The 21,568-nt window shown below is 39.5% G+C and overlaps 1 protein-coding gene across 3 annotated transcripts in view; it reads right to left on the reverse strand.

The window, feature by feature from the left end:
• The window catches only part of MTM1 (myotubularin 1), an 80,783-nt gene that overhangs the window by 23,352 nt on the left and 35,863 nt on the right, over window positions 1–21,568 (reverse strand). For all 3 annotated transcript variants that reach the window (XM_029067598.2, XM_007665827.4, XM_001508787.6), the window contains exons 4-6: window positions 18,335–18,429; window positions 12,221–12,331; window positions 8,805–8,906 (exon numbers count right to left, since the gene is read on the reverse strand). In XM_029067598.2, coding sequence (XP_028923431.1) covers window positions 8,805–8,906; window positions 12,221–12,331; window positions 18,335–18,429 — 308 coding nt within the window. The remainder of the gene's footprint in view (window positions 1–8,804; window positions 8,907–12,220; window positions 12,332–18,334; window positions 18,430–21,568) is intronic.

Below are 21,568 nucleotides of genomic sequence, written 5' to 3' on the forward strand. Positions count from 1 at the left end.
AGCAGAAACTTCACTGGTTTTAAATAAATTATAAATACCTCTCAATTCTATTTGTAATAGCAGAAGTGATGGCATTTGTCAAAAAGCACAAGACACGATCCTGTCCCACAAAATGCTTACACTCTAATGGGAAAGATGGACATAGAAATACTCACAAACATTGGAATCAGAATAAAACTGAGGAATAGAAATACTGACCCAATGGACCCAAGTCCTAGGTATGGCCACAAACAAATCAAAACATAATTGAAAGAGGAGGCTTCAGGGTAGTGGTGGAAGACTTGTTGGAAGAGGTGGGATTTTAGGAGGGCTTTGAAGATGGGCAGGTCTGAGGTCTGTTGGATTCGAGGAGGAGGAAGGTTCCAGGCTCTGGGGATGATATGACCAAGGGTTTGGATGCGGGCAAGAAGAAAGCAGGATAAAACCACGAGGGGGACTTAGGTGGAGTAAAGAGTGCAAGCAGGGGAGTAGTGAGTGAGGAGAGCTGATAAGGTGAATGGTAAAGAGTCTTTACTTCGCTTGACGTGGTAGAAGATGGACAACCACTGAAAGGTGTTGTTTTTTGTTGGTTTTTTTTTTTAGAAGATCACCAACCTGACTAGTTTAACTGAATCATTAATGGGTTTATCTATTTTATTCAGTCAAGACCAAGGATGCAACAAGGGACTTGAGAGAATCTGTCTGCTTCTGCACTCTGTGAAACCTTTCCAATGTTAAAGTTTAACAGACCATATCAATTATCCTTGAATCAATTACCCAGTAGCTGTCCAATAATGAACTGTTGGGATAAAAAGAAGAAACCCAAACCAAAAAGTGTATCATTTAGGAGGATAGCAGGCAACAACAACCAACTCTAGTCCCCAAGGAGGATTGTGAGAGAAACATATTTACCTACACTGTTATATTGTATTTTCCCAAGCATACAGTACAGTGCTTTGCACACAATAAGCACTCAATAAATGCAACTGATTGAGGATTGAGTGTCCAGGGAAGAGAAGCCAAGTCCAGCCTCATATATGGCTATTAAAGCCTGGATCTGTCAGCGTCATCCACAAGCCACATGCAACAGAAATGCAAGGCATCATCAACAACAATCATTAGCATTTATTGAGCACTTACTGTGTGAAGAACACTCTAAGTACTTTGTAGAGTACAATATAACAGAGTAGGTAGACACATTCCCTGCTTGTCTAGAAGGGGAGACAGATAATATAAATAAAAATAAATGACAGATAAGTGCTGTGGGGCTGAGGGGGGGTAAATAAAGGATGCAAATCCAAGAGCAAGGGTGATGCAGGAGGAAGTGGGAGAAAAGGAAATGAGGGCTTAGTCAGGGAAGACCTCTTGGAGATGTGCCTTCAAAGAGGCTTTTAAGGTGGAGAGAGTAAATATCTGTCAGATAGGATGAGGGAGGGTGTTCCAGGCCAGAGGCAGGATGTAGTTGAGAGGTCAGCGACAAGATAGATGAGATCGAGGTACAATGAGTCGGATGGCATTAGAGGAGTGCAATGTGTGGGCTGGGTTGTAGTAGGAGAATAGCGAGGTAAGGTAGGAGGGGGCAAGGTGATTGAGTGCTTTAAAGCTGATGGTAAGGAGTTTCTGTTCAATGCAGGGGGGGTGGGTAACCACTTGGGTTTCTTGAGGAGTGTGGAAACATGGACTGAAAGTTTCTGTAGAAAAATGATCCAGGCAGCAGACTGAAGTATGGAATGGAGTGGGAGAGACAGGATGCTGGGAGGTCAGCAAGGAGGCTGATGCAGGATAAGAGAAGAGCTTGGATTAACACGGTAGCAGTTTGGATAGAGAGGAAAGGGCAGATTTTAATGCTGTTTTGAAGGTTGAACCGACAGGATTTAGTGACAGACTGAATACGTGGGTTGAACGAGAGAGATGGGTCGAAATTAATAAAGCCCTAGAATGAAGACCATCTTTATTAGTACTGAGGCAGAGCCTGCCATAGCACACCGTCAAATGGCTGCAGTATGCTGAAAGAAGTAGGGCACAAGCAAGCGGGGTTGGTGGAATAAACCTTTTAAAGATATGCTGAAACACAACTTCAAAGGTACAACTCTGGACTGTATTATCACCACACTGGTTTATAGCCCATCCTGGCAAAAGGCAATGAAAATAGGGTGGCCCTTTTGAGCAAAGTATAGAGTGACAGATAGTGTTGCCATTCACTGGATTTAAGAACCGGGTATCTTCGTTTCAGTCCTCTACCACCACTTGCTATAACCCCGCCGTCAAGTTCCTCCACTCAGACATAGTGTCCAAACTCACACAGACCGAGAGGACGGTGCGGTGGCTCAGAGGCAATTAATGAGGGAGGGAGAGATAGAGGGAGGGGCAGTCAGAATGTCAGGGAGACCGAGTTTTGGACCAGTTCTGGTCAAATAAGATGGACTTCCACAGAAATGATATTAAATTATCCAATGTGCCAACGTAGCATTTGACATCACCTGCATCTCGGGGTCCAATTTTGCCTCGCTGGCTATAACAAGTGGAGCCATAAGCCAAAGGATTGTCTTTATTAATGTACTGTGTGGAAAACACTTGCTGGTCAGATGTATCTTTTCATAGAATTTAGCATCAATGGTATCCACACTGGCATTCACACACATAGATGATAATTCATAGGAAAGAAGTTACAGAAATCCCAAGTGGGTTCTATTATTCTTAGCTTTCTGCTACCTAAACCACAGATGTTCAGACTGGTTTAGGCCCAATGTGCTTCACTAGGCATTAACAAAAGGCCTATAAAAGTTAGTTTAATGACCTCTGTTAGAACTTTGCAACAGGAAGAGCAGCTTTTGGTCTCATGCCAGATGCTGAAGATCAGATTTAAACTTCAGATATTTACAGAAATTATCCAACCATATAGCTGTGAAAGTTTTGCTAGTCATGAGTACACCAGAACAGATCTGATATTAGAATTAGGAATTGGTCAGAGTATGTTGAAATTTAAACCAGTATTTTAAACATTTAAATTAATTTGCCAAGCACTTTACAGGAAAATCCAAACTAAAAGCATTAAATTTTCTATTATGTTTTCCTTGAATATCATGTCCTACATAGTTTATTAAGTTATACTTTGATCATTGAAGAAACATTTAAAGTTCAGATTTGTTTCAGCTTCTAAAAACTTTTCCAAGTTTTTTAAAAACCCAAGGTAACTTAAAGAGATATTTCATTGCATAAAGTTATAAAGCTAAAGTAATCCTAAACAAAACCATTCCTTGTACTCGAAACACAATTTTTTGATAGTGATGTGATATTTTTCCCTCATGGTCTTTCTGCACATAGATATTTACCCATTTGATTTATTTATGTACTTATACCTATGACTTTTATCTATTTTCTCAGTCTTAACTACTGTAAATTTAACAGTTTTTGCTTATTGCCTTCCCCAATTCACTGCATGCTCTTTAAGACCAGGAGTTGCATATTTTACTCCATATGAACCAAACACCATATACAATTTGCTTTGCACAGTATCCAGCCAATAACAACAGGTGATACAGATGCTGATATCTACAGCAATACACATCCCTAATAAGATCACAAATGCTGTTTAGAGCTCAAGACGAACAGTAGAAAAACTCATTTTTCAGGAGTCAAAAGAATATACTACAATGCTGAAAAACATTAAAGATTATGGAGGAATTAAGAAAATGTAAGCTTTACTCACAGAACATAATAATAAATTATCATTTTAAGTAAGCACACTGCAACCTATTATCGATTAGTGTCTTCTTCCCAAAACTAAAAGCTTCAGCATATTTCGACTTTTTTTCCCCAACAAAGCAGGTAAATGTTCACAACTCAATGCATTTTAATAGGTTTCTTGTTTCCAACTTGTCTTCAAGAAGACAATGATGTATTACCATGAAATAATTCTGTCCAGATTTTGGATACGTTTAAACAAGATTAGTAAAAACAGTTTTGTATGAAATGGAAAATTCTATAAAAATGAGGGAAAATATCAAGAAAATCCCCAAAATAACCAGAAAAACAAGACGCTGAACTGAAACCTAGCAGAGAATTCCAAGGCCAATTTTAAATGTGCTATTGTTTCCTTTTTTTTTTTAATGGTATTTGTTAAGCACTTACTATGTATCCAGCACTGTTCTAAGCATTGGAATAGATATAAATCAATCAGGTCGGACACAGTCCCTGTCCCATATGGGGCTCCCTGTCTAAGTAGGAGGGAGAACAGGTATTCAATCCCCATTTTGCAGATGAGAAGACTGAGGCTCAGAGAAGTTACGTGACTTACCCAAGGTCACACAGCAGGCAAGTGGCAGAGCTGGGATTAGAACCCAAGTAGGTCCTCTGCCTCCCAGGCCCAGGCTCTTTCAACTACGCCACGCTGCTTCTCTGTCCGAAGTCATGGGAAACTTTGAACTTGCTTTAACACTTGCTTAAATTTTGGTTTAACTATGTTTTACTATATAAGTTTGCATGTCAAGGAATTACTTTAGAGGGCAATTTCAAGGTGATTTCGTTCAAAAAATATAATTTCGGTGAAAGTCAAAAGCAATAAAACTTTCAAATATATATGTATGCATATGTGTGTGTATATGTATGTGTGTGTGCATGTATATAAGCATATGTGTATGTATATATGCATACACTTATACACATATATATTTAAAGTGAGGGTCCTAGGAGAAAATGTCATCTCTTCTGAATTGAGAACACCCTCAAATTAATTTATTGTAATACAAAACTCAAAGGCATAAACTCTGTAAGTCATTCTTTGAATTTTCTTCCATAACAATAACATAGGTCAAGAAATCCTATTTTTTTTCCAAAAATTTTGTTCTTGTCTAGAAATCCTTGCAATGAATCCCTAAACTAGTTTATGGCAAGTCTATGTAGCTGGATCATTAAATTTGCCAATAGCATGCATTCTATGGACCAGTTTGAATATGGACAAACATTTTATTATTAAGGTTCAAGTTTTAGGCATTTATACCAAGCTGCATCTATTCGCAATAAAGCAGCATGGCCTAGTGTATAAAGCATGGGCCTGGGAGTCAAAGGACCTGGGTTCTAATCCCGGCTTCACCATTTGCCAGCTAGATGACGGGCAATGTATACTTTACTCACAAATACTATTAAAAATACCATTAAAAAAGGATGAGATATCCATGTTTGTAGGTAAAGAAAATAAAGAAATAGCATTTTAAAAGTTTTTCACTGCTTGAGACATACTTCAGTTCTAAGGCTGCTTCTCATGCCAAATGTTAACAGAATTTTTAAGTGACATCATTTCCTTTAGAGAAGTCAAAGGTTTCTATCCATTCATTCATTTGTATTTATTGTGCGCTTACTGTGTACAGAGCACTGTACTAAGTGCTTGGGAGAGTACAATATAACAGTAAACAGAAACATTCCCTGTCCACCATTAGCTTACATTTGGGGGGGGGGGGGGGGCGGGGAGAGACAGACATCAATACAAATAAATTACAGATATGTACATAAGTGCTGTAAGGGCCAGCCGGTTATCCAAGCAAATCTCAGTTTTTGTTACTTGACTACTGAACATAGTCTTGTGGTCTGAACGGCTCTGGCCTGTGTCAAATCAGGCTGAGAACTGAGATTCCACCTGTCCCATTAATCCCCATCAACGTTTCCCTTTTTCTGTTATGATTAATGTTCAATTTTGACCTCGCAAAGTTTCAGATTCTGAACGATCTTATTTGGTGACTCCTTCCTTTATATTTGCCTTTCTCTCCTCACACTATAAATGCCTTGTGAGCCAAAACCCACTAACCTTTGAGGAATTTTATAATTTCCTCCATGACAGCACATCTGATCTTAGGGAGCCAGATCTACTGGCCATCTCCAACGGGATAAAGTAGGACTGCATTATAGGTCCAGTACTACTCAATTTTTTTTTCTGTTCATCAGGCAGTGATATCTATTGAGTGTTTCTGGTGTGCAGAGCACTGCATTATGTGTTTGGTAGACATGATCCTTGACCTCAAGAAGGAGGAATTTTCAATGTAGTGAAATATCTCACAAAGGAAAATGCATTTCAATTAGGCTATTTTAAACACTAGAATAAAATTCATAAGAAACCTGAAAATTTTTACATAACTATACTGCAACAAAGTTCGTGAACATCTGGTTTAAAATTTGCTCCCCATTTCTGGGAAACTCTTTAAAAAGTCAACTGGCTATAAGCATCCTAGAAAGACCTAAAGACATTCATTAAAGGAATGCTCTATGCGGCTAACTGTTCCCAAGAGGCCCACAACCAAGAAGTCTCACAGATGACCGTGAGCCTTTCTGCAGAGTCAGTCTGCCGCTATGGACTGATAAGTGAAGAGAACCGAGATAACGTGTCAACCTGCGTTAGGGATATAGCACCAAAGATTCTCCTTACAAGAGGGAAATAAATTTCATCACCAAATTCTATTACCTACATAGCACAATGTCTTATAGTACAGCAATAAACAAGAAGTGGGAAAGTGAATTAAGGCGGACAGCCTACGTCCTTTGGGAGACATCAGAAAAAGTATACTGGCAACGTGGTATCTGGTTTCAGATTAAATGGTCACAATCCCTACAGCTGCAGCCACGGGCTTCCCATCTGTGGGTCTCAGAAGTGGGGCTGATCGGAGCCTTGACGGGGGTGGGGGGTGGAAAGCTTCTTTTGAGGGTAGCAGGTCCTGGGGCTCTGGTGTTACTTGAGCTGCTTCCATGTTCTTTCTCTCTGCATCCTGCCTGAATTTTGCCAGCCTCTGTTCTGAAAAGACTGGAGATCTGGGACCAGATCTAATGAGGTTTTTATCCATCGTCAATTACATTTTGCTGCTCTTTCCCTTTCCCCATCCCGGCAATCGTGTAAACTTTGCACTGTCTAATTCTGTCTGTGAATTAACAGACTTCCCTGCCAAGCCATAGTTATACAGCTTTCTCCCAAGTAATTAAAACGTATAAGACATTCATTTAAAAGAAGTCAACATCCCAACAGTTTACAAGGTAGATTTGAGGACTCAATAACAGCATGAAAAACAGGTGATGGCCCAGCTGTGGGTTGCTGCTGTAAAGGGGGCACAGAAATATTTGAAAGCACGGCCGAAGACCGCACCCCTTCTCTCTACCGGCCATCTTGCAGTGCCTGTTGGTGAGCATAAAAAAATCATCACCCCTACAGGAAAAACAACTCAAGCCCATGTCTTATTATTATTATACTTGTTAAGCACTTACTGTGGACCAAGCACTGTACTAAGTGCTGAGGTAGATACAAGATAATCAGACTGGACACAGTCCCTGTTCCTGCCAGGGATCACATTGTAGGTAGAGGGGGGATGATTTAATCCTCATTTTACAGATAAGGGAACTGAGGCACAGAGAAGAAAAGTGACTTGTCCAAGGTCACAGAGTAGACAAGTGGAGTTGGGATTAGAACCCAAGTCCTTTGACTCACGGGCTCATGCTCTTTCCACTAGGCCATTGCTGTTTCCTTACTGATGGTGGGATACCCTACACCCATTAACTAGCCCCCTCCACTTCCTCCCAATTCTTCCCTGTGATAGTCTGTGTTCCAGTGGAGCCTCCATCACTTAAGATTACCTTTCCCTCGGGTGGAGGGTAAGCAGACTCGGGAGTGAGTGTCTACTTGTTCCCACACTTCTGATGTTTTCTCCCCCTGCCTCTATGTGGGGGGCTAGTTTGAATGCCTGTCACACAATCTCTAGCGCACCATCATCTGCGTAAAGCAGTTTCTCAATCCCCGCCTCAAAGATGTCAATGATGCTCATAGCTTGCTGAGCTGGAAGAGTTACCGGCAGAAAAGTAGTGTTTGCTGACTACACCTTTCAAATCCTTGCTGCATTCTCTAGCATGGCAAGGACAGAATAAATTGAACAGGACTGGACTACTGCAAAGCCACACTTCACTCCAAACGAGATGGGGAATGGGTCAGACAGGGCAGCTTCTACACCAGATTGACCCTTATGGAGTAGCTTAATTTGCTTAGCAATCTCCAGAGCCCTGGTCTGTTGGTGTCAAATGATTTTGTAAGGTGACAGAACAGGCACAGAGGTCTTGGTAGTGTTCGCTGCACTTCTCCATTATCTCTCTCGCTACTATGAAGACTCTTGGTCTGAAGACTCTGACTAAACATGGAGTACCTGAAAAACAGCTCTCAATTTTAAAAGACTCACAAGAAAAGGTATAAGGGATAAAATGATAAATCCACTGGTATGTGAAAATATTCTGTTTTTACTTTTCTAAACAATTAAAATCATTTTTGGTATCGTTACTGATCTCAATTAGGAACAGAGTGAAAGCTGTAGCAAGTTGTTGAATGTGTGGAAATGTGGAAAATGATGGAATTTTCATGGTGTTTTCAGTAAAAGGAAAATGGCATTAAGTGCTCTTCATATTATGAGATTTACAGAGGAGTATTTTTTAATCAGCATACATTCAGAAATATAGCACATTATTCAGGCAATATGCACACCGCTTAATGCAGTTTATGTTATCCGGTTATTTTTTTCACCATAAATGTCATTTTTAAAAGCTGATAGTGAAAATGCTAAGGAATGAGCTGAAAGGTAATGTAAAAAATAATCTGAGGATCATCAAAAAAAGCAGTTTAAGAAACACCCATCCCATGCTGGGAATAGAGAGTAGTCAGTGCTATTTAAAAACTGTATTCAGAGTATCATCATGCTGAATTGCAGTTTTCATACCAAATCGACACAAAACAGCAAAACAAATACTAGAAAAAACAAATTTTAACACTTTATAAACATTAAAATGCGAAGGAAAAGAAAATAACTTACCAAATTATGTGACTGTGGAAAGGCATATTTTGTGAAGATTTCAAATATATCTCTTCTGCTGTGACCTTCCTGTTTCAAGGCAAACCTCAGATTCCTCATATCCTAAAATGAAGCAAGTTAGTGTCTTTACAAAAATGGAAAGACATTTGACAGCTTAATCAACTGTTAAATTATAAATAAGCAAAATATTTTATTTTGCTAAGCAGCATAAAGTTCTCCTACTTGAATGGACAATATATCATGATTTATAAAAATACTCTGCAACGTAAATCATGGCAAGTATTTCTAATGTCTTACTAAAAACATCTGAAAATATTCCCATTATGGCCATAAAATGTAAACTGTAAAAGGAAAACAACACTTAGAATCCAGAAGTCTTTAAATGATATTTATTAAGCACTCACTATGTGCCAAGCACTGTACTAAGCACTAGGGCAGGTACAAGATGATCAGGTTGGACACAGTCTGTGTCCCACATGGACCACACGATCTTAATTCCCATTTTACAGATGAGGTGACTGAGGTACAGAGAGGTGAAGTGACTTGCCCAAGGTCGCACAGCCGATAATTGGAAGAGCCGGCATTAGATTCCAGATCCCCTGCCTTCCAGGCCTGTGTTCTTTCCACGTTGCTTCCTGCCATTTCCATCACTTAAGATGGAAAGTCTTTCACTCAGTTATGCTGTATTTGAATGTCTAATTTAATTAACCTCTTCTGTAAGCAGTAAAATATTTCAGCCAATTATGAATTAGTATTTTCATTTTTTTAGCGCTCAGAAAACACTAACATCTTGGTAGAATGAGAAGACAAGGAATCACACCGATTTATGAAGTACGGAGTATTCCTTGTTTATCATTAGCTACAAAATAGCGTAAAGCAAATCCAGTTCTATGCTGCTACCCTTAAAGTTAGGTCAAGCCCAACCAAGTCACTGTGTCTACCAACTCTTATTTTCTACTCTCCCAGGGGCTTAGTACAGTGCTATGTACATAGTAAGCACTCAAAAAATATGATCAACTGATTGCGTGCTACAGACAGAAAAAACTGGATCTCCTGGTCGGGGCCCAGATGAAACCCTGGCTCAGGGAAAGGGACTACCCCAGACAAAGAAAAACTGAAAACAATATAGACATCAGGATTGAAATGGATCCCATCCCATAGTTCGATCTTATAGTTTCATACTTTGAAATGTCGAGAACATTTAGATGACAGTTCTGAAATATAAGTGATTCAGGTAACCATTTTTAATGTCAAAACACTTAAGTATCTGCTTTAAATTGTTATCATATTCGAATGTTCAAAATCAAAAAGATCAGACTCAAGAGAGGCAGAATAACAAAATCATGAACAAATATCAAAGTTAAAACTCCAGCTAATGTCTCTCAAATATTGGATTCTGTAATAGTAATTCATGTCAGCAAGGAACCCTTGTGAAACTGATATCTCCAAATCAGTAGTTTGACATTTAACAGCTGGGATACCATGAGAGAACTCAAAATGTTGCCATGGTAAGAACTGAAGCAGGCCCCTTCTAAATGTCGCATCATAAAAACTGCACAGGGCTTATCCACAGACATCAATTATGTGCACATGCAGCACACATTACCACCACTTCCAAAACCAAAATTCTAAAAAATATAGCAAGGCTGACAGGTAGAGATGGGGTTGTGAAAATGAAAAACAAATTAAAAAAAAGAAGATATATTTCTCTAGTTTCCCACCCATCTCCCCTATTCATCTCTATTGCATTGGTGGTCACCTGCATGCAGCAGAGATGGCATTGTTTTCTATTTAGCTGCCCTGGATTCCTCTTGGATGGCAACTTCTAAATTAGCAGAGAAGAAATGGTATGATTCACCAGTGACTTGGGGGCTGCCCCTACTTCCAATTTATCCAAAAAACTTTTCTCTAAATAATTAAGTTAATGCAAATTCTCAGATGAATATGCATTCAAAAAAAAAAAAAAAAAAGATAAATTGTGATCCCCATGGTCAGGAACTGTCTAATCTACGTTCAATCATATTTATTGAGTGCTTACTGTGTGCAAAGCACTATACTAAGCACTTGGGAAAGTACAATAACACATTCTTGCCCACAACGAGCTTGCAGTGTATCTATCCTCGTGTTTAGTTAGAATAAATGTGTAGTGAAGCACTGAATAAATGGTTAACAAATACCACCATTATTAATGTAATTTTTTAAAAGTGGTCATTTTCCCATTTTTTCTGTATGATATTAGCACCTCAAACATTTTCCTTATATTATTATATGATGCTTTTCTTTACATCTATAAATACAACTGGCCCCATAATTAAAAGGTGGCTTTAATGGACACAAGAAATTGTGGATAATTGTTGAACTCTATTTCTCAGTAAATCAACACAACTTTAAAAAAAAAATGCTATTTTTAAAACTGGAAGAGTAAGACACTCTTAATACTAGGTTAGATTAGATCCAACTCCTGTCGAGTCTATTAACATACAAGAAGTGGGTTCCCTCAATCTATCCAGATAAAAATGGATTCATTAAAGGTTGGCCACACCAGCAATATTGCATTAATTAGGCAACAAATGAAACAGAAGCTGGACTTCAGATTAGAAGTAGACCACTCCTCGATTCTGTAAATCCCCTGGAGAGAAGTACATAGGGAATTTTAAAAAGAGAAACCACTAATTGAACAATATGACACTGCATATTTCTACTGCGGTGTATGTGAAAAATGCATAAGAATGGACTAATGTCACATTTCTAGGATTTTTCTTGCCAAAATTCATAACATGAATTAAAGGCAGTTATTAAATGTCTCTCAAAGTAGAAGGGATAAAGTAGAATCCCACTGCTTGTTTTTCCTCCTCAAACACTTGGCATGCAGCATCTCTAATGGTCCTTGGAGAGTACATGTAGCAAACCCTACATTGTTCTTAGAGAAATATTTTAAATCCATACACACGCTGCCATGCCTTCCTTCCAGAATACAGAGAACTCATGCAGATGTTAACATGCTACATGAAGGACCAGCTGGAGCAAATTTGGGAGGAAAAGTAAAGAAAACTACAAAGCATTTTCTTCTTTTTTTCCTCAAGCTAATGAAAGGAATAATTTCAGTCTTCTCCACATTTGGTGACAACAGCAGGTATACTGGATTTGAATCAGTTCCCTAGGCAGTTCTGGAAAGCTCTGTCATTAGATTAATTAGCTTGGGTAAGAGTACGATAAGATGGGGAGGTGGAAAGATGGGTGAGAAAACATTTTTGGCAGCTTCAAAGATCCTAGAATTGCAAATGAACACAGAAACCTTGACTTCATATTAGAAGGAGACCACTAACTAACCATTTATTCAAAATACATATACTACAATCTATATAGTTATACTTAAATACTTTTCCTTTATTATAATACTGTTGCATATATCTTACTTTACAAGTAATATCTAGTCCATAGGAATTCTCTCCTCTACTTGATGCTCCTCCCATTTTTTCAATTCTTGCAATTACTCCCAAAGGAACATCCAATATTACAGGAGGATCCTAAAATATGTAAAAATAAGACAAATATGTTTGCTGGAATAACTAAACCAAAAGATATGCAAAAACAGTTACTGGATGGTTATAAGAGGCCATTAACTTTAAGCTATTAAAGGTTTAATGGAAAAATACAGTAAAACATTATCTAAAACAGAACAGGAAAAATAAATATCTTGGATAGTCTAGGGATTTTAGTCCTGAACACTTCTAATCCACCTAAAACCTTAGACATATACTACAGCAAAAAGATTAATAAAAACTGAAAATTCACCCCTTTCTTCACGGTCTGACATGCCTCACTTTGCATCTCATTACTTAATACAACTTTAAAAACAAAAAAATGAAAACAAACCAATGTTAGTCACTACATCAAAATGCTTTACACTTATTCCTGAATATTGGATTTGTATATATTTGATTTGATTTTCTGCATTTTCCTCTACACGGTTAATATTTATGATGAATGAGGCCATCAGTTACATTGAAAAATGTACATCTGCAATTCAAGCCTTCTGGGGGAAACTAATGACTTAAATTGTTCTGATTTATTTGCATTAGATTTAATATTTTCTTTCTAAAACACAGGTAACATTACTGATATAAGTATCTTTAAGATTCTTTTTGGACTCAGGGTGAAAGAGTTTTCCTTTGAGAAAACATTTCTCCCCCAAATTAAAGTGTGGCTGTCTTATAAATTTAAACAAAGTGCACATATATAAGAAAGAGTAAAGCAGTGATTCAATAGATGGATTTAGAATAATTTAGGAAAACGTATCATTTTGTTTTCCTACACGTTTTCTGGGCTTGTGCTTGTGGAAGTGATGCTTGCCCGTGACCAAGGAGCTAGCAGAGTTTTCTGTATAAAGCCTCAAACCCCAAATGGCTTAAGAATAGATAACCCCAAAAAGCCCAGATTAAGAACTCTGCCCTATGTAAAATTAATGATAAAACCAACCCTCAGGAGCTTTGAGCTAGGGTGCTCACCCTGTACGAGACTCAGAATAGTCAGTTGTATTTTCTAATTTTAAATTGTCTCCTGACAAACTAGGTCACTTGTTCCCAAATCTGATGCGGGCAGGGAACATGTCTGCCAACTCTGTCTTATTGTACCCACCCAAGTGCTTAGTACAGTACTATGCACATAGTAAACATTCAATAAATACCACTGATGGTGATATTTGGAAGCTGAATTATAAAAAGATGAACGAGAGGAAACTACTTCTGCTCCTTGTCCTGCCTAGAAAAGTCAGTGTCTCTGACGGCCTTGAGCCTATACAAAATAGAAGCAGATGGCTAGTGACCCGCCACTGCCAAAATTCTAATAAGGATCTTCACTATATTCTGCCTGAATATGTCAAAGACCACATTTCCGTCAGTATAAATTAAGGATTTAGGAACTGAAAATTTTACCTTACTCTCCAGAGAGACTAAGGAATAATTATGCAAAAAGAGAAAACATTTCAAAGAGAGTAGAGTGCAGTTTTTAGTGATAGTTCTAAGTATATGTAGGTGTAACGATTGTCAATGTAGACAATAGGTGTAACTGTGAATGGAATTATTGTGAATGCCATTCTCTCTATGTACAGATACAGACGCATCCTTTAAAGCTAAGACAGGTATGAATGGGGCCAAGGAAAGCACAAGTTGGGGGAGGCAGTAATGCCACAAATTCCTATTCAGACATTTGAGAGTAAAGTTCTGCCAAAATGCCTGGGGAGGCCGTCTTGAGCATTAGGCTCATACCTCCGCCTCTGCCCCTGCCAAAAAAGCTCCACTGCTCACAAGACTAAAAATATAAACTGGAGCCCTGCATACCCATCTTAGCAAGTCCCTCTACCTCTGGAAATTCTGGTTCCATGGTTGTGTAAGCTCAGGGATAAGGGGAGATGGGTAAATTATATAATCCTTTCCCCCTTTCTCCCCCCAAGCACACTCTGGGGATTAGTTCTCGTTCTTTAATTCTGCCAGCAAAATGAACAACTTCTGTTTTTAAATTGACTAAGACACCTTTTTTTCCTCAGAATTTTTCTTCACTTTAAGCTTCATAGCAGAGAATTAATTACTTGTGAAATAAGAGAACAAATATCCCTGGCACTGATCAAAAGGGATGGAAAAGTTGTGTGATGAAATCAAAAATTAGGTCCAAATCCTGGACCCAGGAGAGCAAACAGGATAAGGTCCTTCTCTATATTTGTTTCCCTTTAGACCGCCTTCTCCACTCTGGTTTAGCCCAGGGAGGTGGGGGTAGAGAATTTCTAAAAGGACACAGTTCCTCTGCCCAAGGCCTCCTGGATAACATGACAAAGAGAGGTAAGTTTCACATACGCTGTAGCAGCCAGGCTCCACAAATCTTCATTTTTACTTTCTCGCTCTTTCACGGTCTGCAACTGGCATCTTTATTACCGAACCCCTTATAATTGCCAACTTTTTTTATTTTAAGGTGGAGTCTAACTCAACAACGTCAACAAAGAGAAACACCATGGCCTGGTAGAAAGAGCACAGACCTGTGACTCAGAGGACCAGGGTTCTAATCCCAGCTCTGCAATTACTTGTTGTGTCACCTTGGGCAAGACACTTAACTTCTCCATATCTGAGTTTCCTCAACTGTAAAGGAAACTCCCTCCTACTTAGGCTTTGAGTCTTATGTGGGTCTGTGTCCAACCTGATGAATTTGTATCTATGCCAGTGCTTAGAACAATGCTTGACACACTGAAAGAACTTAAATATAATGATGAAAGTGATGATGATGATGATGATAATGAATCCAAGCAACAGGAAAACAGTTAAGTTGTCTCTTTTCATGTGTCCTTCCACTGGCCCAAACTAAAAAATGGAACTTCTAGGGAAGTTGTTTTACTGGCTGGGGAAGTACAGAGATTGGGGTTTTTAGCTTTCTGAGTCAAACACATTTACTGAGTGCTTACTGGGTGCAGAGCACTGTACTAAGTGCTTGGGATAGTACAGTATAACAGAGTTGGTAGAAACCTTCACTGCCCATAACAAGCTCACAATCAAACCTAATTCCTTCATTCTCTACATGTGTCACTTCCATATTGTTCCCCCTCTGATCGGGGCACTGTGTGATAATGAGAACTCATCACCCTGAAAGTATGGTGTTGCTTGTAGCATACAGACTAGACAAGCAGGCCTGGAGGCCCCAGGCAGAGAAGCAGCATGGCTTAGTGGATACAGCATGGGCCTGGGAGTCAGAAGGACCTGGGTTCTAATCCTGGCTCAGCCACTTTCATTCATTCATTCAATAGTATTTATTGAGTGCTTACTCTGTGCAGAGCACCGTACTAAGTGCTTGGAATGTACAAATTGGTAACAGAGACAGTCCCTGCCCTTTGACAAGCTTACAGTTTAATCAGGGGAGAGAGACAGACAAGAACAATAGCAATAAATAGAATTTGACTGCTGTGTGACCTTGTGCAAGTCACTTCATTTATCTGAGCCTCAGTTACCTCATCTGTAAAACGGGGATTAAGAGTGTGAACCTCATGTGGGACCAGGGACTGTGTCCAACCTGATTAACTTGTAGCTACCCTGGAACTTAGAACAGTGCTTGGCACTCAGTAAGTGCTTAACAAGTACCATAATTATGATTGTTATTATCAAGGATCCCCTTGGACAATTCAGTTTTAGCCCTCAGATGCTGTCACACCCCAACCACTGCCTAAAGCTGCTCAATATGGCTGGGTGGAGCGTGCTTCCCCCCTTGCCTCCCTACCGGAACTCAATCTCTTCCACTCTTGCTGAGGAATTTCCTCCCCACCCTGTAGCTCTGGCCTGCTGCCGGGGACAGGAACTAAAAGCACGCAGGATCAGCAGGCCAGAGTTCAGCTTTGGCAGTTGGGAAGGGGAGAGAATCAAGGGCAGAGGATCACCCCCTCGCCTAATCTCTCCTCTCTTTCTCCTTCCCCCAAAACGTTTAGCTGCACGGAAGCCAACCGGGCCTGAGCTGCAAAGAGCATCTGCCTTAGGGCCGAACATGCTAATAGCCTCATCAATTAGCACTTGCTAATTAGGGATCCTTAATAGGAATGGCAGCACACAAGCTTTCAGTCTCCAGGGGACTGAGAGGGTGCTATAGGAGAGCCAGAGTGCGGCCCTGAGAAGGATGGCTCACAGAGATGGGATCTGGATACACCCTGTTTTGGAGAGCTCTTTCCTGGCTGAAGTGGTAGCTGTCAAGAGAGGTGGGTCTGCAGTCAGATGACTGCTGGGATCTGGCCTTAAAGTTAACCCTACAGCACAGATCGATACATTATATTAATTTATATTAATATTGAATTAAATATTAAATACACTAATTTTAATTTTTATTAAGGTCTGCTCTCCCTCCAGATTGTAAACTCACTGTGGGCAGGGAGTGGTCTGTCAACTCTGGAGTGTTGTACTCTTCCAAGGGCTTAGTACAGTGCTCTGCACACAGTAAGAGCTTCATAAATACCACTGATGATTAGAGATAGAATTCTGGTGATGACACACTTGCCCTGAATAATAACAATAATGATGGTATTTTTTAAGCGCTTACTACATGCCAGGCACTTTACTAGGCGCTGGGGTGGGTACAAGCAAATCGGGTTGGACACAGTCCCTGTCACATATGCAGCTCAGTCTCAACCCCCATTTTACAGATGAGATAACTGAGGCACAGACAAGTGAAGTGACTTGCCCAAGGCCATACAGTATACAAGCGTCTGAGTCAGAATTAGAATCGACGACCTTCTCACCTCAACCATTTGTGTCTGAGCAATGCTCACCCTGATGCCACAATATGAGAAATCATGCATTACTATGTATTCAGGGACACAGTGTATAATAAATTCTTTGTCAAGGCAGTCACATTCATGGAAGTACTCTGGCCACAGGCAGGGTCAGCTTCAAACTAAATGTCAATTCTACTAAATTAGGCCTCTAACTTAACAATCATGTCGTATTTGTTAAGCACTTAATAGGTGCCAGGCCCTGTACTAAGCAGTGGGGTGGATACAAGCAAATTAGGTTGGACACAGTTCCTGTCCCATGTGGAGCTCACTGTCTCATCCCCATTTTCAACTGAGGCCCAGAGTAGTTAAATGACTTGCCCCAGGTCACATACTAGAAAAGTGGTGAAGCCAGGATTAGAACCCACATCCTCCTGACTCCCAGGCCTATGCTCCATCCACTATGCCATGGATACTCTCTATACTCTGTTTCTCATGACTAATTTGCTAGTCATCGTCTCAATCTCTACTTCCTTAGCTGCTATCACTGAGGTAAAGGGAGCTATAGCATGCTTTAACTATCATTTAGTTATTTTGGCAGTAGATCCTAAGCAACACTGGAGTTAAAAAGAGGGCTCAAGACAGGAGAACACTAATTTCAATTAACTGCATCCAATTATATTTTAGGAGACAGACAAGGATGCAGCCATAAACAGGGCCAGATGTTAACCAAAAAAAAAAAAAAAAAAAAAAAGGAAATAGCCCTTCTTCGAGATTCCAGAGGTGAGCCAAAATATGTGGTCACCAGCAGTCATGTCATAGTCATGTTCACATATTTTAGAATTATTAGACATGCGTCAAAAAGAAAGAACACTAGTTGGAGTCAATTTGAGTCCATCAATTAAGGAGCTGAAAACCTTCGATCAAAATTCTGTTTAGCACAAATAGGTAAACCTGACAAAGCATTCCTAAACAACCAGTTGAGTTTTCTGAGATCACATTTGCTGCATCGCAACTCCACCTCTAAACCGAAAGATATTTTTGACTGTTGATGGGGCCCCTTCATTTCCCCCATACTAATTTCTTTCAGTTTTCTTTATCACTCTCTATACTTCCCCAATTCCTACAATACTGACTATCATACTTCCAAAAGCGCTTTTTCTAAAGTTTCAAGTAAATTCAATGGAATACTATTCTGACCCAGAGTCGTGTTAGTGATCTAGAATGGTTAAAAAATAGAGCTCACTATTAACATGATATACACTTGAAATCATTTTAAAATTTAAAATCTACTCACCATTTCCAAACTTCTTAAATATAGCCGGTAATTCGTAATGTACAGCTTTCCCTTAATGGGACCATTGAAAGGACACATGTAAATAACTTCTTTATCTAGTAAAGTAAACAAAAATAATGAACATATAAACCTCAACCCCATTAAGAAGCACTGCTTTAATAAACAAGTTTGAGGGAAAGAAAAATCACAAGTACTATCAGAACATTAAAGTTTTAAAACACACATGTGCTCTATTTTAGTTTCATCAGTGAATGAACAAAAATAATGAATAAATCTGCCAAAGACTCTCTAGTCCAGTCTCTCCCCATAAGATTCTGACAAAAGATTTGGTAAAATAAATGGAAAATTACACATTTACATATCAATTTTTAACATCCTCAACTAATTTATCACTACTGTGAATCAGCCCCTTTTCTTTCAAGTGGTCAATGGTATTTATTTAGCACTTACTCAGTGCAAAGCTCTAAATAGCCTATCCCAAGGTACTATTAGTTATCCTTTAACAATAGTTTAGGTTTTAATCCTAAAACAGTATAGTATTAGTAGTAATGATATTTCTTGAAAACCCACTGAGTGCAATGTTCTGTAGTAAATGCTTGGGAAAGTACGAAGAACACAAAACACATTCCCAGCTCCTAAAAAACTACCACTCTAATGGGGAAGATGGACATAAAAAATACTTACCAGTAGTGGAGTCAAAATAAATAAATGTTTAAGTGATCATACACGATGCACACTCGATAAATGCAGTATTCGATTACGATGTTATTTTGCCTGCCTAAATTATGAAGCCCATTAACTTGCCGCAAAGTTTTCACAAGGGATAGATGCACTGTTTCTTAAACTTCTAAATTCCGATTTTGCCTAAAATACTGGGCTGTTTTTTTTTTAGGGAAAAAAAACTGTTCAGAAGTTGAGGTGAGTTATTTAAAAGGTAATTATGTGTGGTCAGGCATGAAAGACATCAAATTTTAATGCTCCTAATCTTCATCAGCTGAATCTACTATCCTTTAAATGATTCTTGAAGCATTCAAATCTCCCATTTCAACTCTGACTTGTACTGAGATCTAAAAGCTAAAAAGAACCACACCTATGCAAAATGACTGCTAATAGTAATTTGTACAAGCAGAACGCTACCTGAACATCGGCAAGCCTCGTGCAGACATACACGAGGATTGCTCTCAGAGAACAGAGCTAAAAGGTGCAAAAAGGGTTTCTCTCAGTCCAAATAACCATCTTGTATACCAAGACCCAGAGCAGCCGTGTCAAAGGTGGGAATGCAGTGTAAACCTCAGTGGGAACTCACCAAAATCCAGACTTTGCATAAAGTGAAAGCTCCTAAAAGGCCCTGGAAACCTGCTACACTGTTGCTGTTTTATGGAGTCCTTTCCCTTTCAATCAATAGGACTGAATCCCCACCCTGTGCATACCTTTACACTAAGTGCTTGGAAGCATAGAAAAGTTAGAAAACATAAATGCTGATAGACTGTAGTCTATTAGCCAATCTCTGAGTGACAGCTGTGTGCTGTCTCCAATCTCCAAATCTCCAATCAGAGGTCCTGCTGAAAGCTGGCAAGGGAATTGCAAAGAAGGTAAAATTACATTTCCTAGTAATAATAACAAATGTGGTATTTGTTAAGCGCTTACTCTGGCCAGGCACTGTACTAAGCACTGGAGTGGATACAAGCAAATCAGGTTGGACATAGTTCCTGCACCATGTGGGGCTCGCAATCTTAATCTCTATTTTACAGATGATGTACCAGGCACAGAGAAATTCAGTGAATTGCCCAATGTCAAAGAGCAGATAAGTGGCAGAGCCCAGGTCTTTCTGACTCCCGGACCCGTGCTTTATCTACTAGGCCACCATTGCGACAATAAGGTGCTGCCCTGGATGGAATCAAGTCCCAAAAAAGTAAAAAAACCTCCCTCTTCGTTTCTGGCTCTGATAGTTGTTTTCCTCTAGCTCTTAGACTCAGATTCCACATGGTAAAAGGGTATTTTATCACCTAATTGTGCTAACTCGAAGGTAATTCAAATAAACTGGGATTGGTGACTGGCTCCATTTTGGGGCTTTCTGGTTTAAATCTTTGTACGTGATTTCAAATCTCCACTTGAATTTTCTTTTTGCACTCTTTCCTGTTGTTTCTCCAAATAAAATATTATTTTTAATGGACACAATTAATCAGAGTTTTACAACTCTTCAAAGGACTCAAGCAGAATTCCCCAGCTGGATAAACAAGCCTCCCAGACTCCTAATCCAACAGTCACAATTCTGTTAGAAGCCAGGAACAAAAGCCTTAACTAGGCCTGAGCCTGGCTCTTAGACTTGGCTCAGTTAGTAGAAAGGTATGCCATGCCTAAGCCAAAATGGGACAGCTCACACACATTTTTGTTTTTTTCAAATCTCACTTGCCCCATCATCTCCCATTTCAGGCAAAAATGGCAGACTGGAGGCTCTGCCATTTTTTTTAAAAATGGCATTTGTAAGTGCTTACTATGTGCCAGGAGCTGTTCTAAGCTAGGTAGATACAAGATAGTAAGGTTAGACAGTCCATGTCCTACATGGGAATCACAGTGTAAATTCCCATTTTACAGATGAGGTAACTGTGTAACTGAGGCACAGAGGAGTTAAGGACTTGCCCAGGGTCACATAGTAGACAAGCGGTGGATATGGGATTAGAACCCAGGTCCTTCTGACTCCCAGGCACATGCTCTATCCAGTAGGCCAGCTTTCTGCAGCAAGTATGACTGTGAAAACGCCATGTGGCAACAAAATTGAAAACACCTTTCCATCCAGAAGTCAGGCAAAAGCCTAATCACATGTTGGGTAGCGGAAAGGTTCAAACACAGTTTAGGTCAAGATGGACAACACCCAGGCCTAAAAATTTCTGACTGTACATGGCTCCGCTAAGTGCTTCTAAGTACAGCACCATGGCACAGGTTGTGAGGCCACTGCAAAAGCCTTTCAGAAACTCACAATTCTTACTGCCGTTATTTAAGTTCATAAAGTCTGCCGGTTCATTGTTTCTACAGGTAGCAACTCTTAAAAGTACTGTTTGTCACCAAACCAGGAAGTTTAGGCCATAGCTCTTTCACTGCCCTTATCTATGATATTCCCTCTGCCACTGTAAATTTGAACATCAACTAGCATTTAGGGGTTCAGATGCCCTCTCTCTTCCAGCATCTTTAGAAGTACACATCTCTTCTCTGGCCTTGGAAGCAAAAAAGCTTATG

This window comes from Ornithorhynchus anatinus, chromosome 6 (assembly GCF_004115215.2).
Source record: "Ornithorhynchus anatinus isolate Pmale09 chromosome 6, mOrnAna1.pri.v4, whole genome shotgun sequence".
Classification (NCBI taxonomy): Eukaryota; Metazoa; Chordata; class Mammalia; order Monotremata; family Ornithorhynchidae; genus Ornithorhynchus; species Ornithorhynchus anatinus.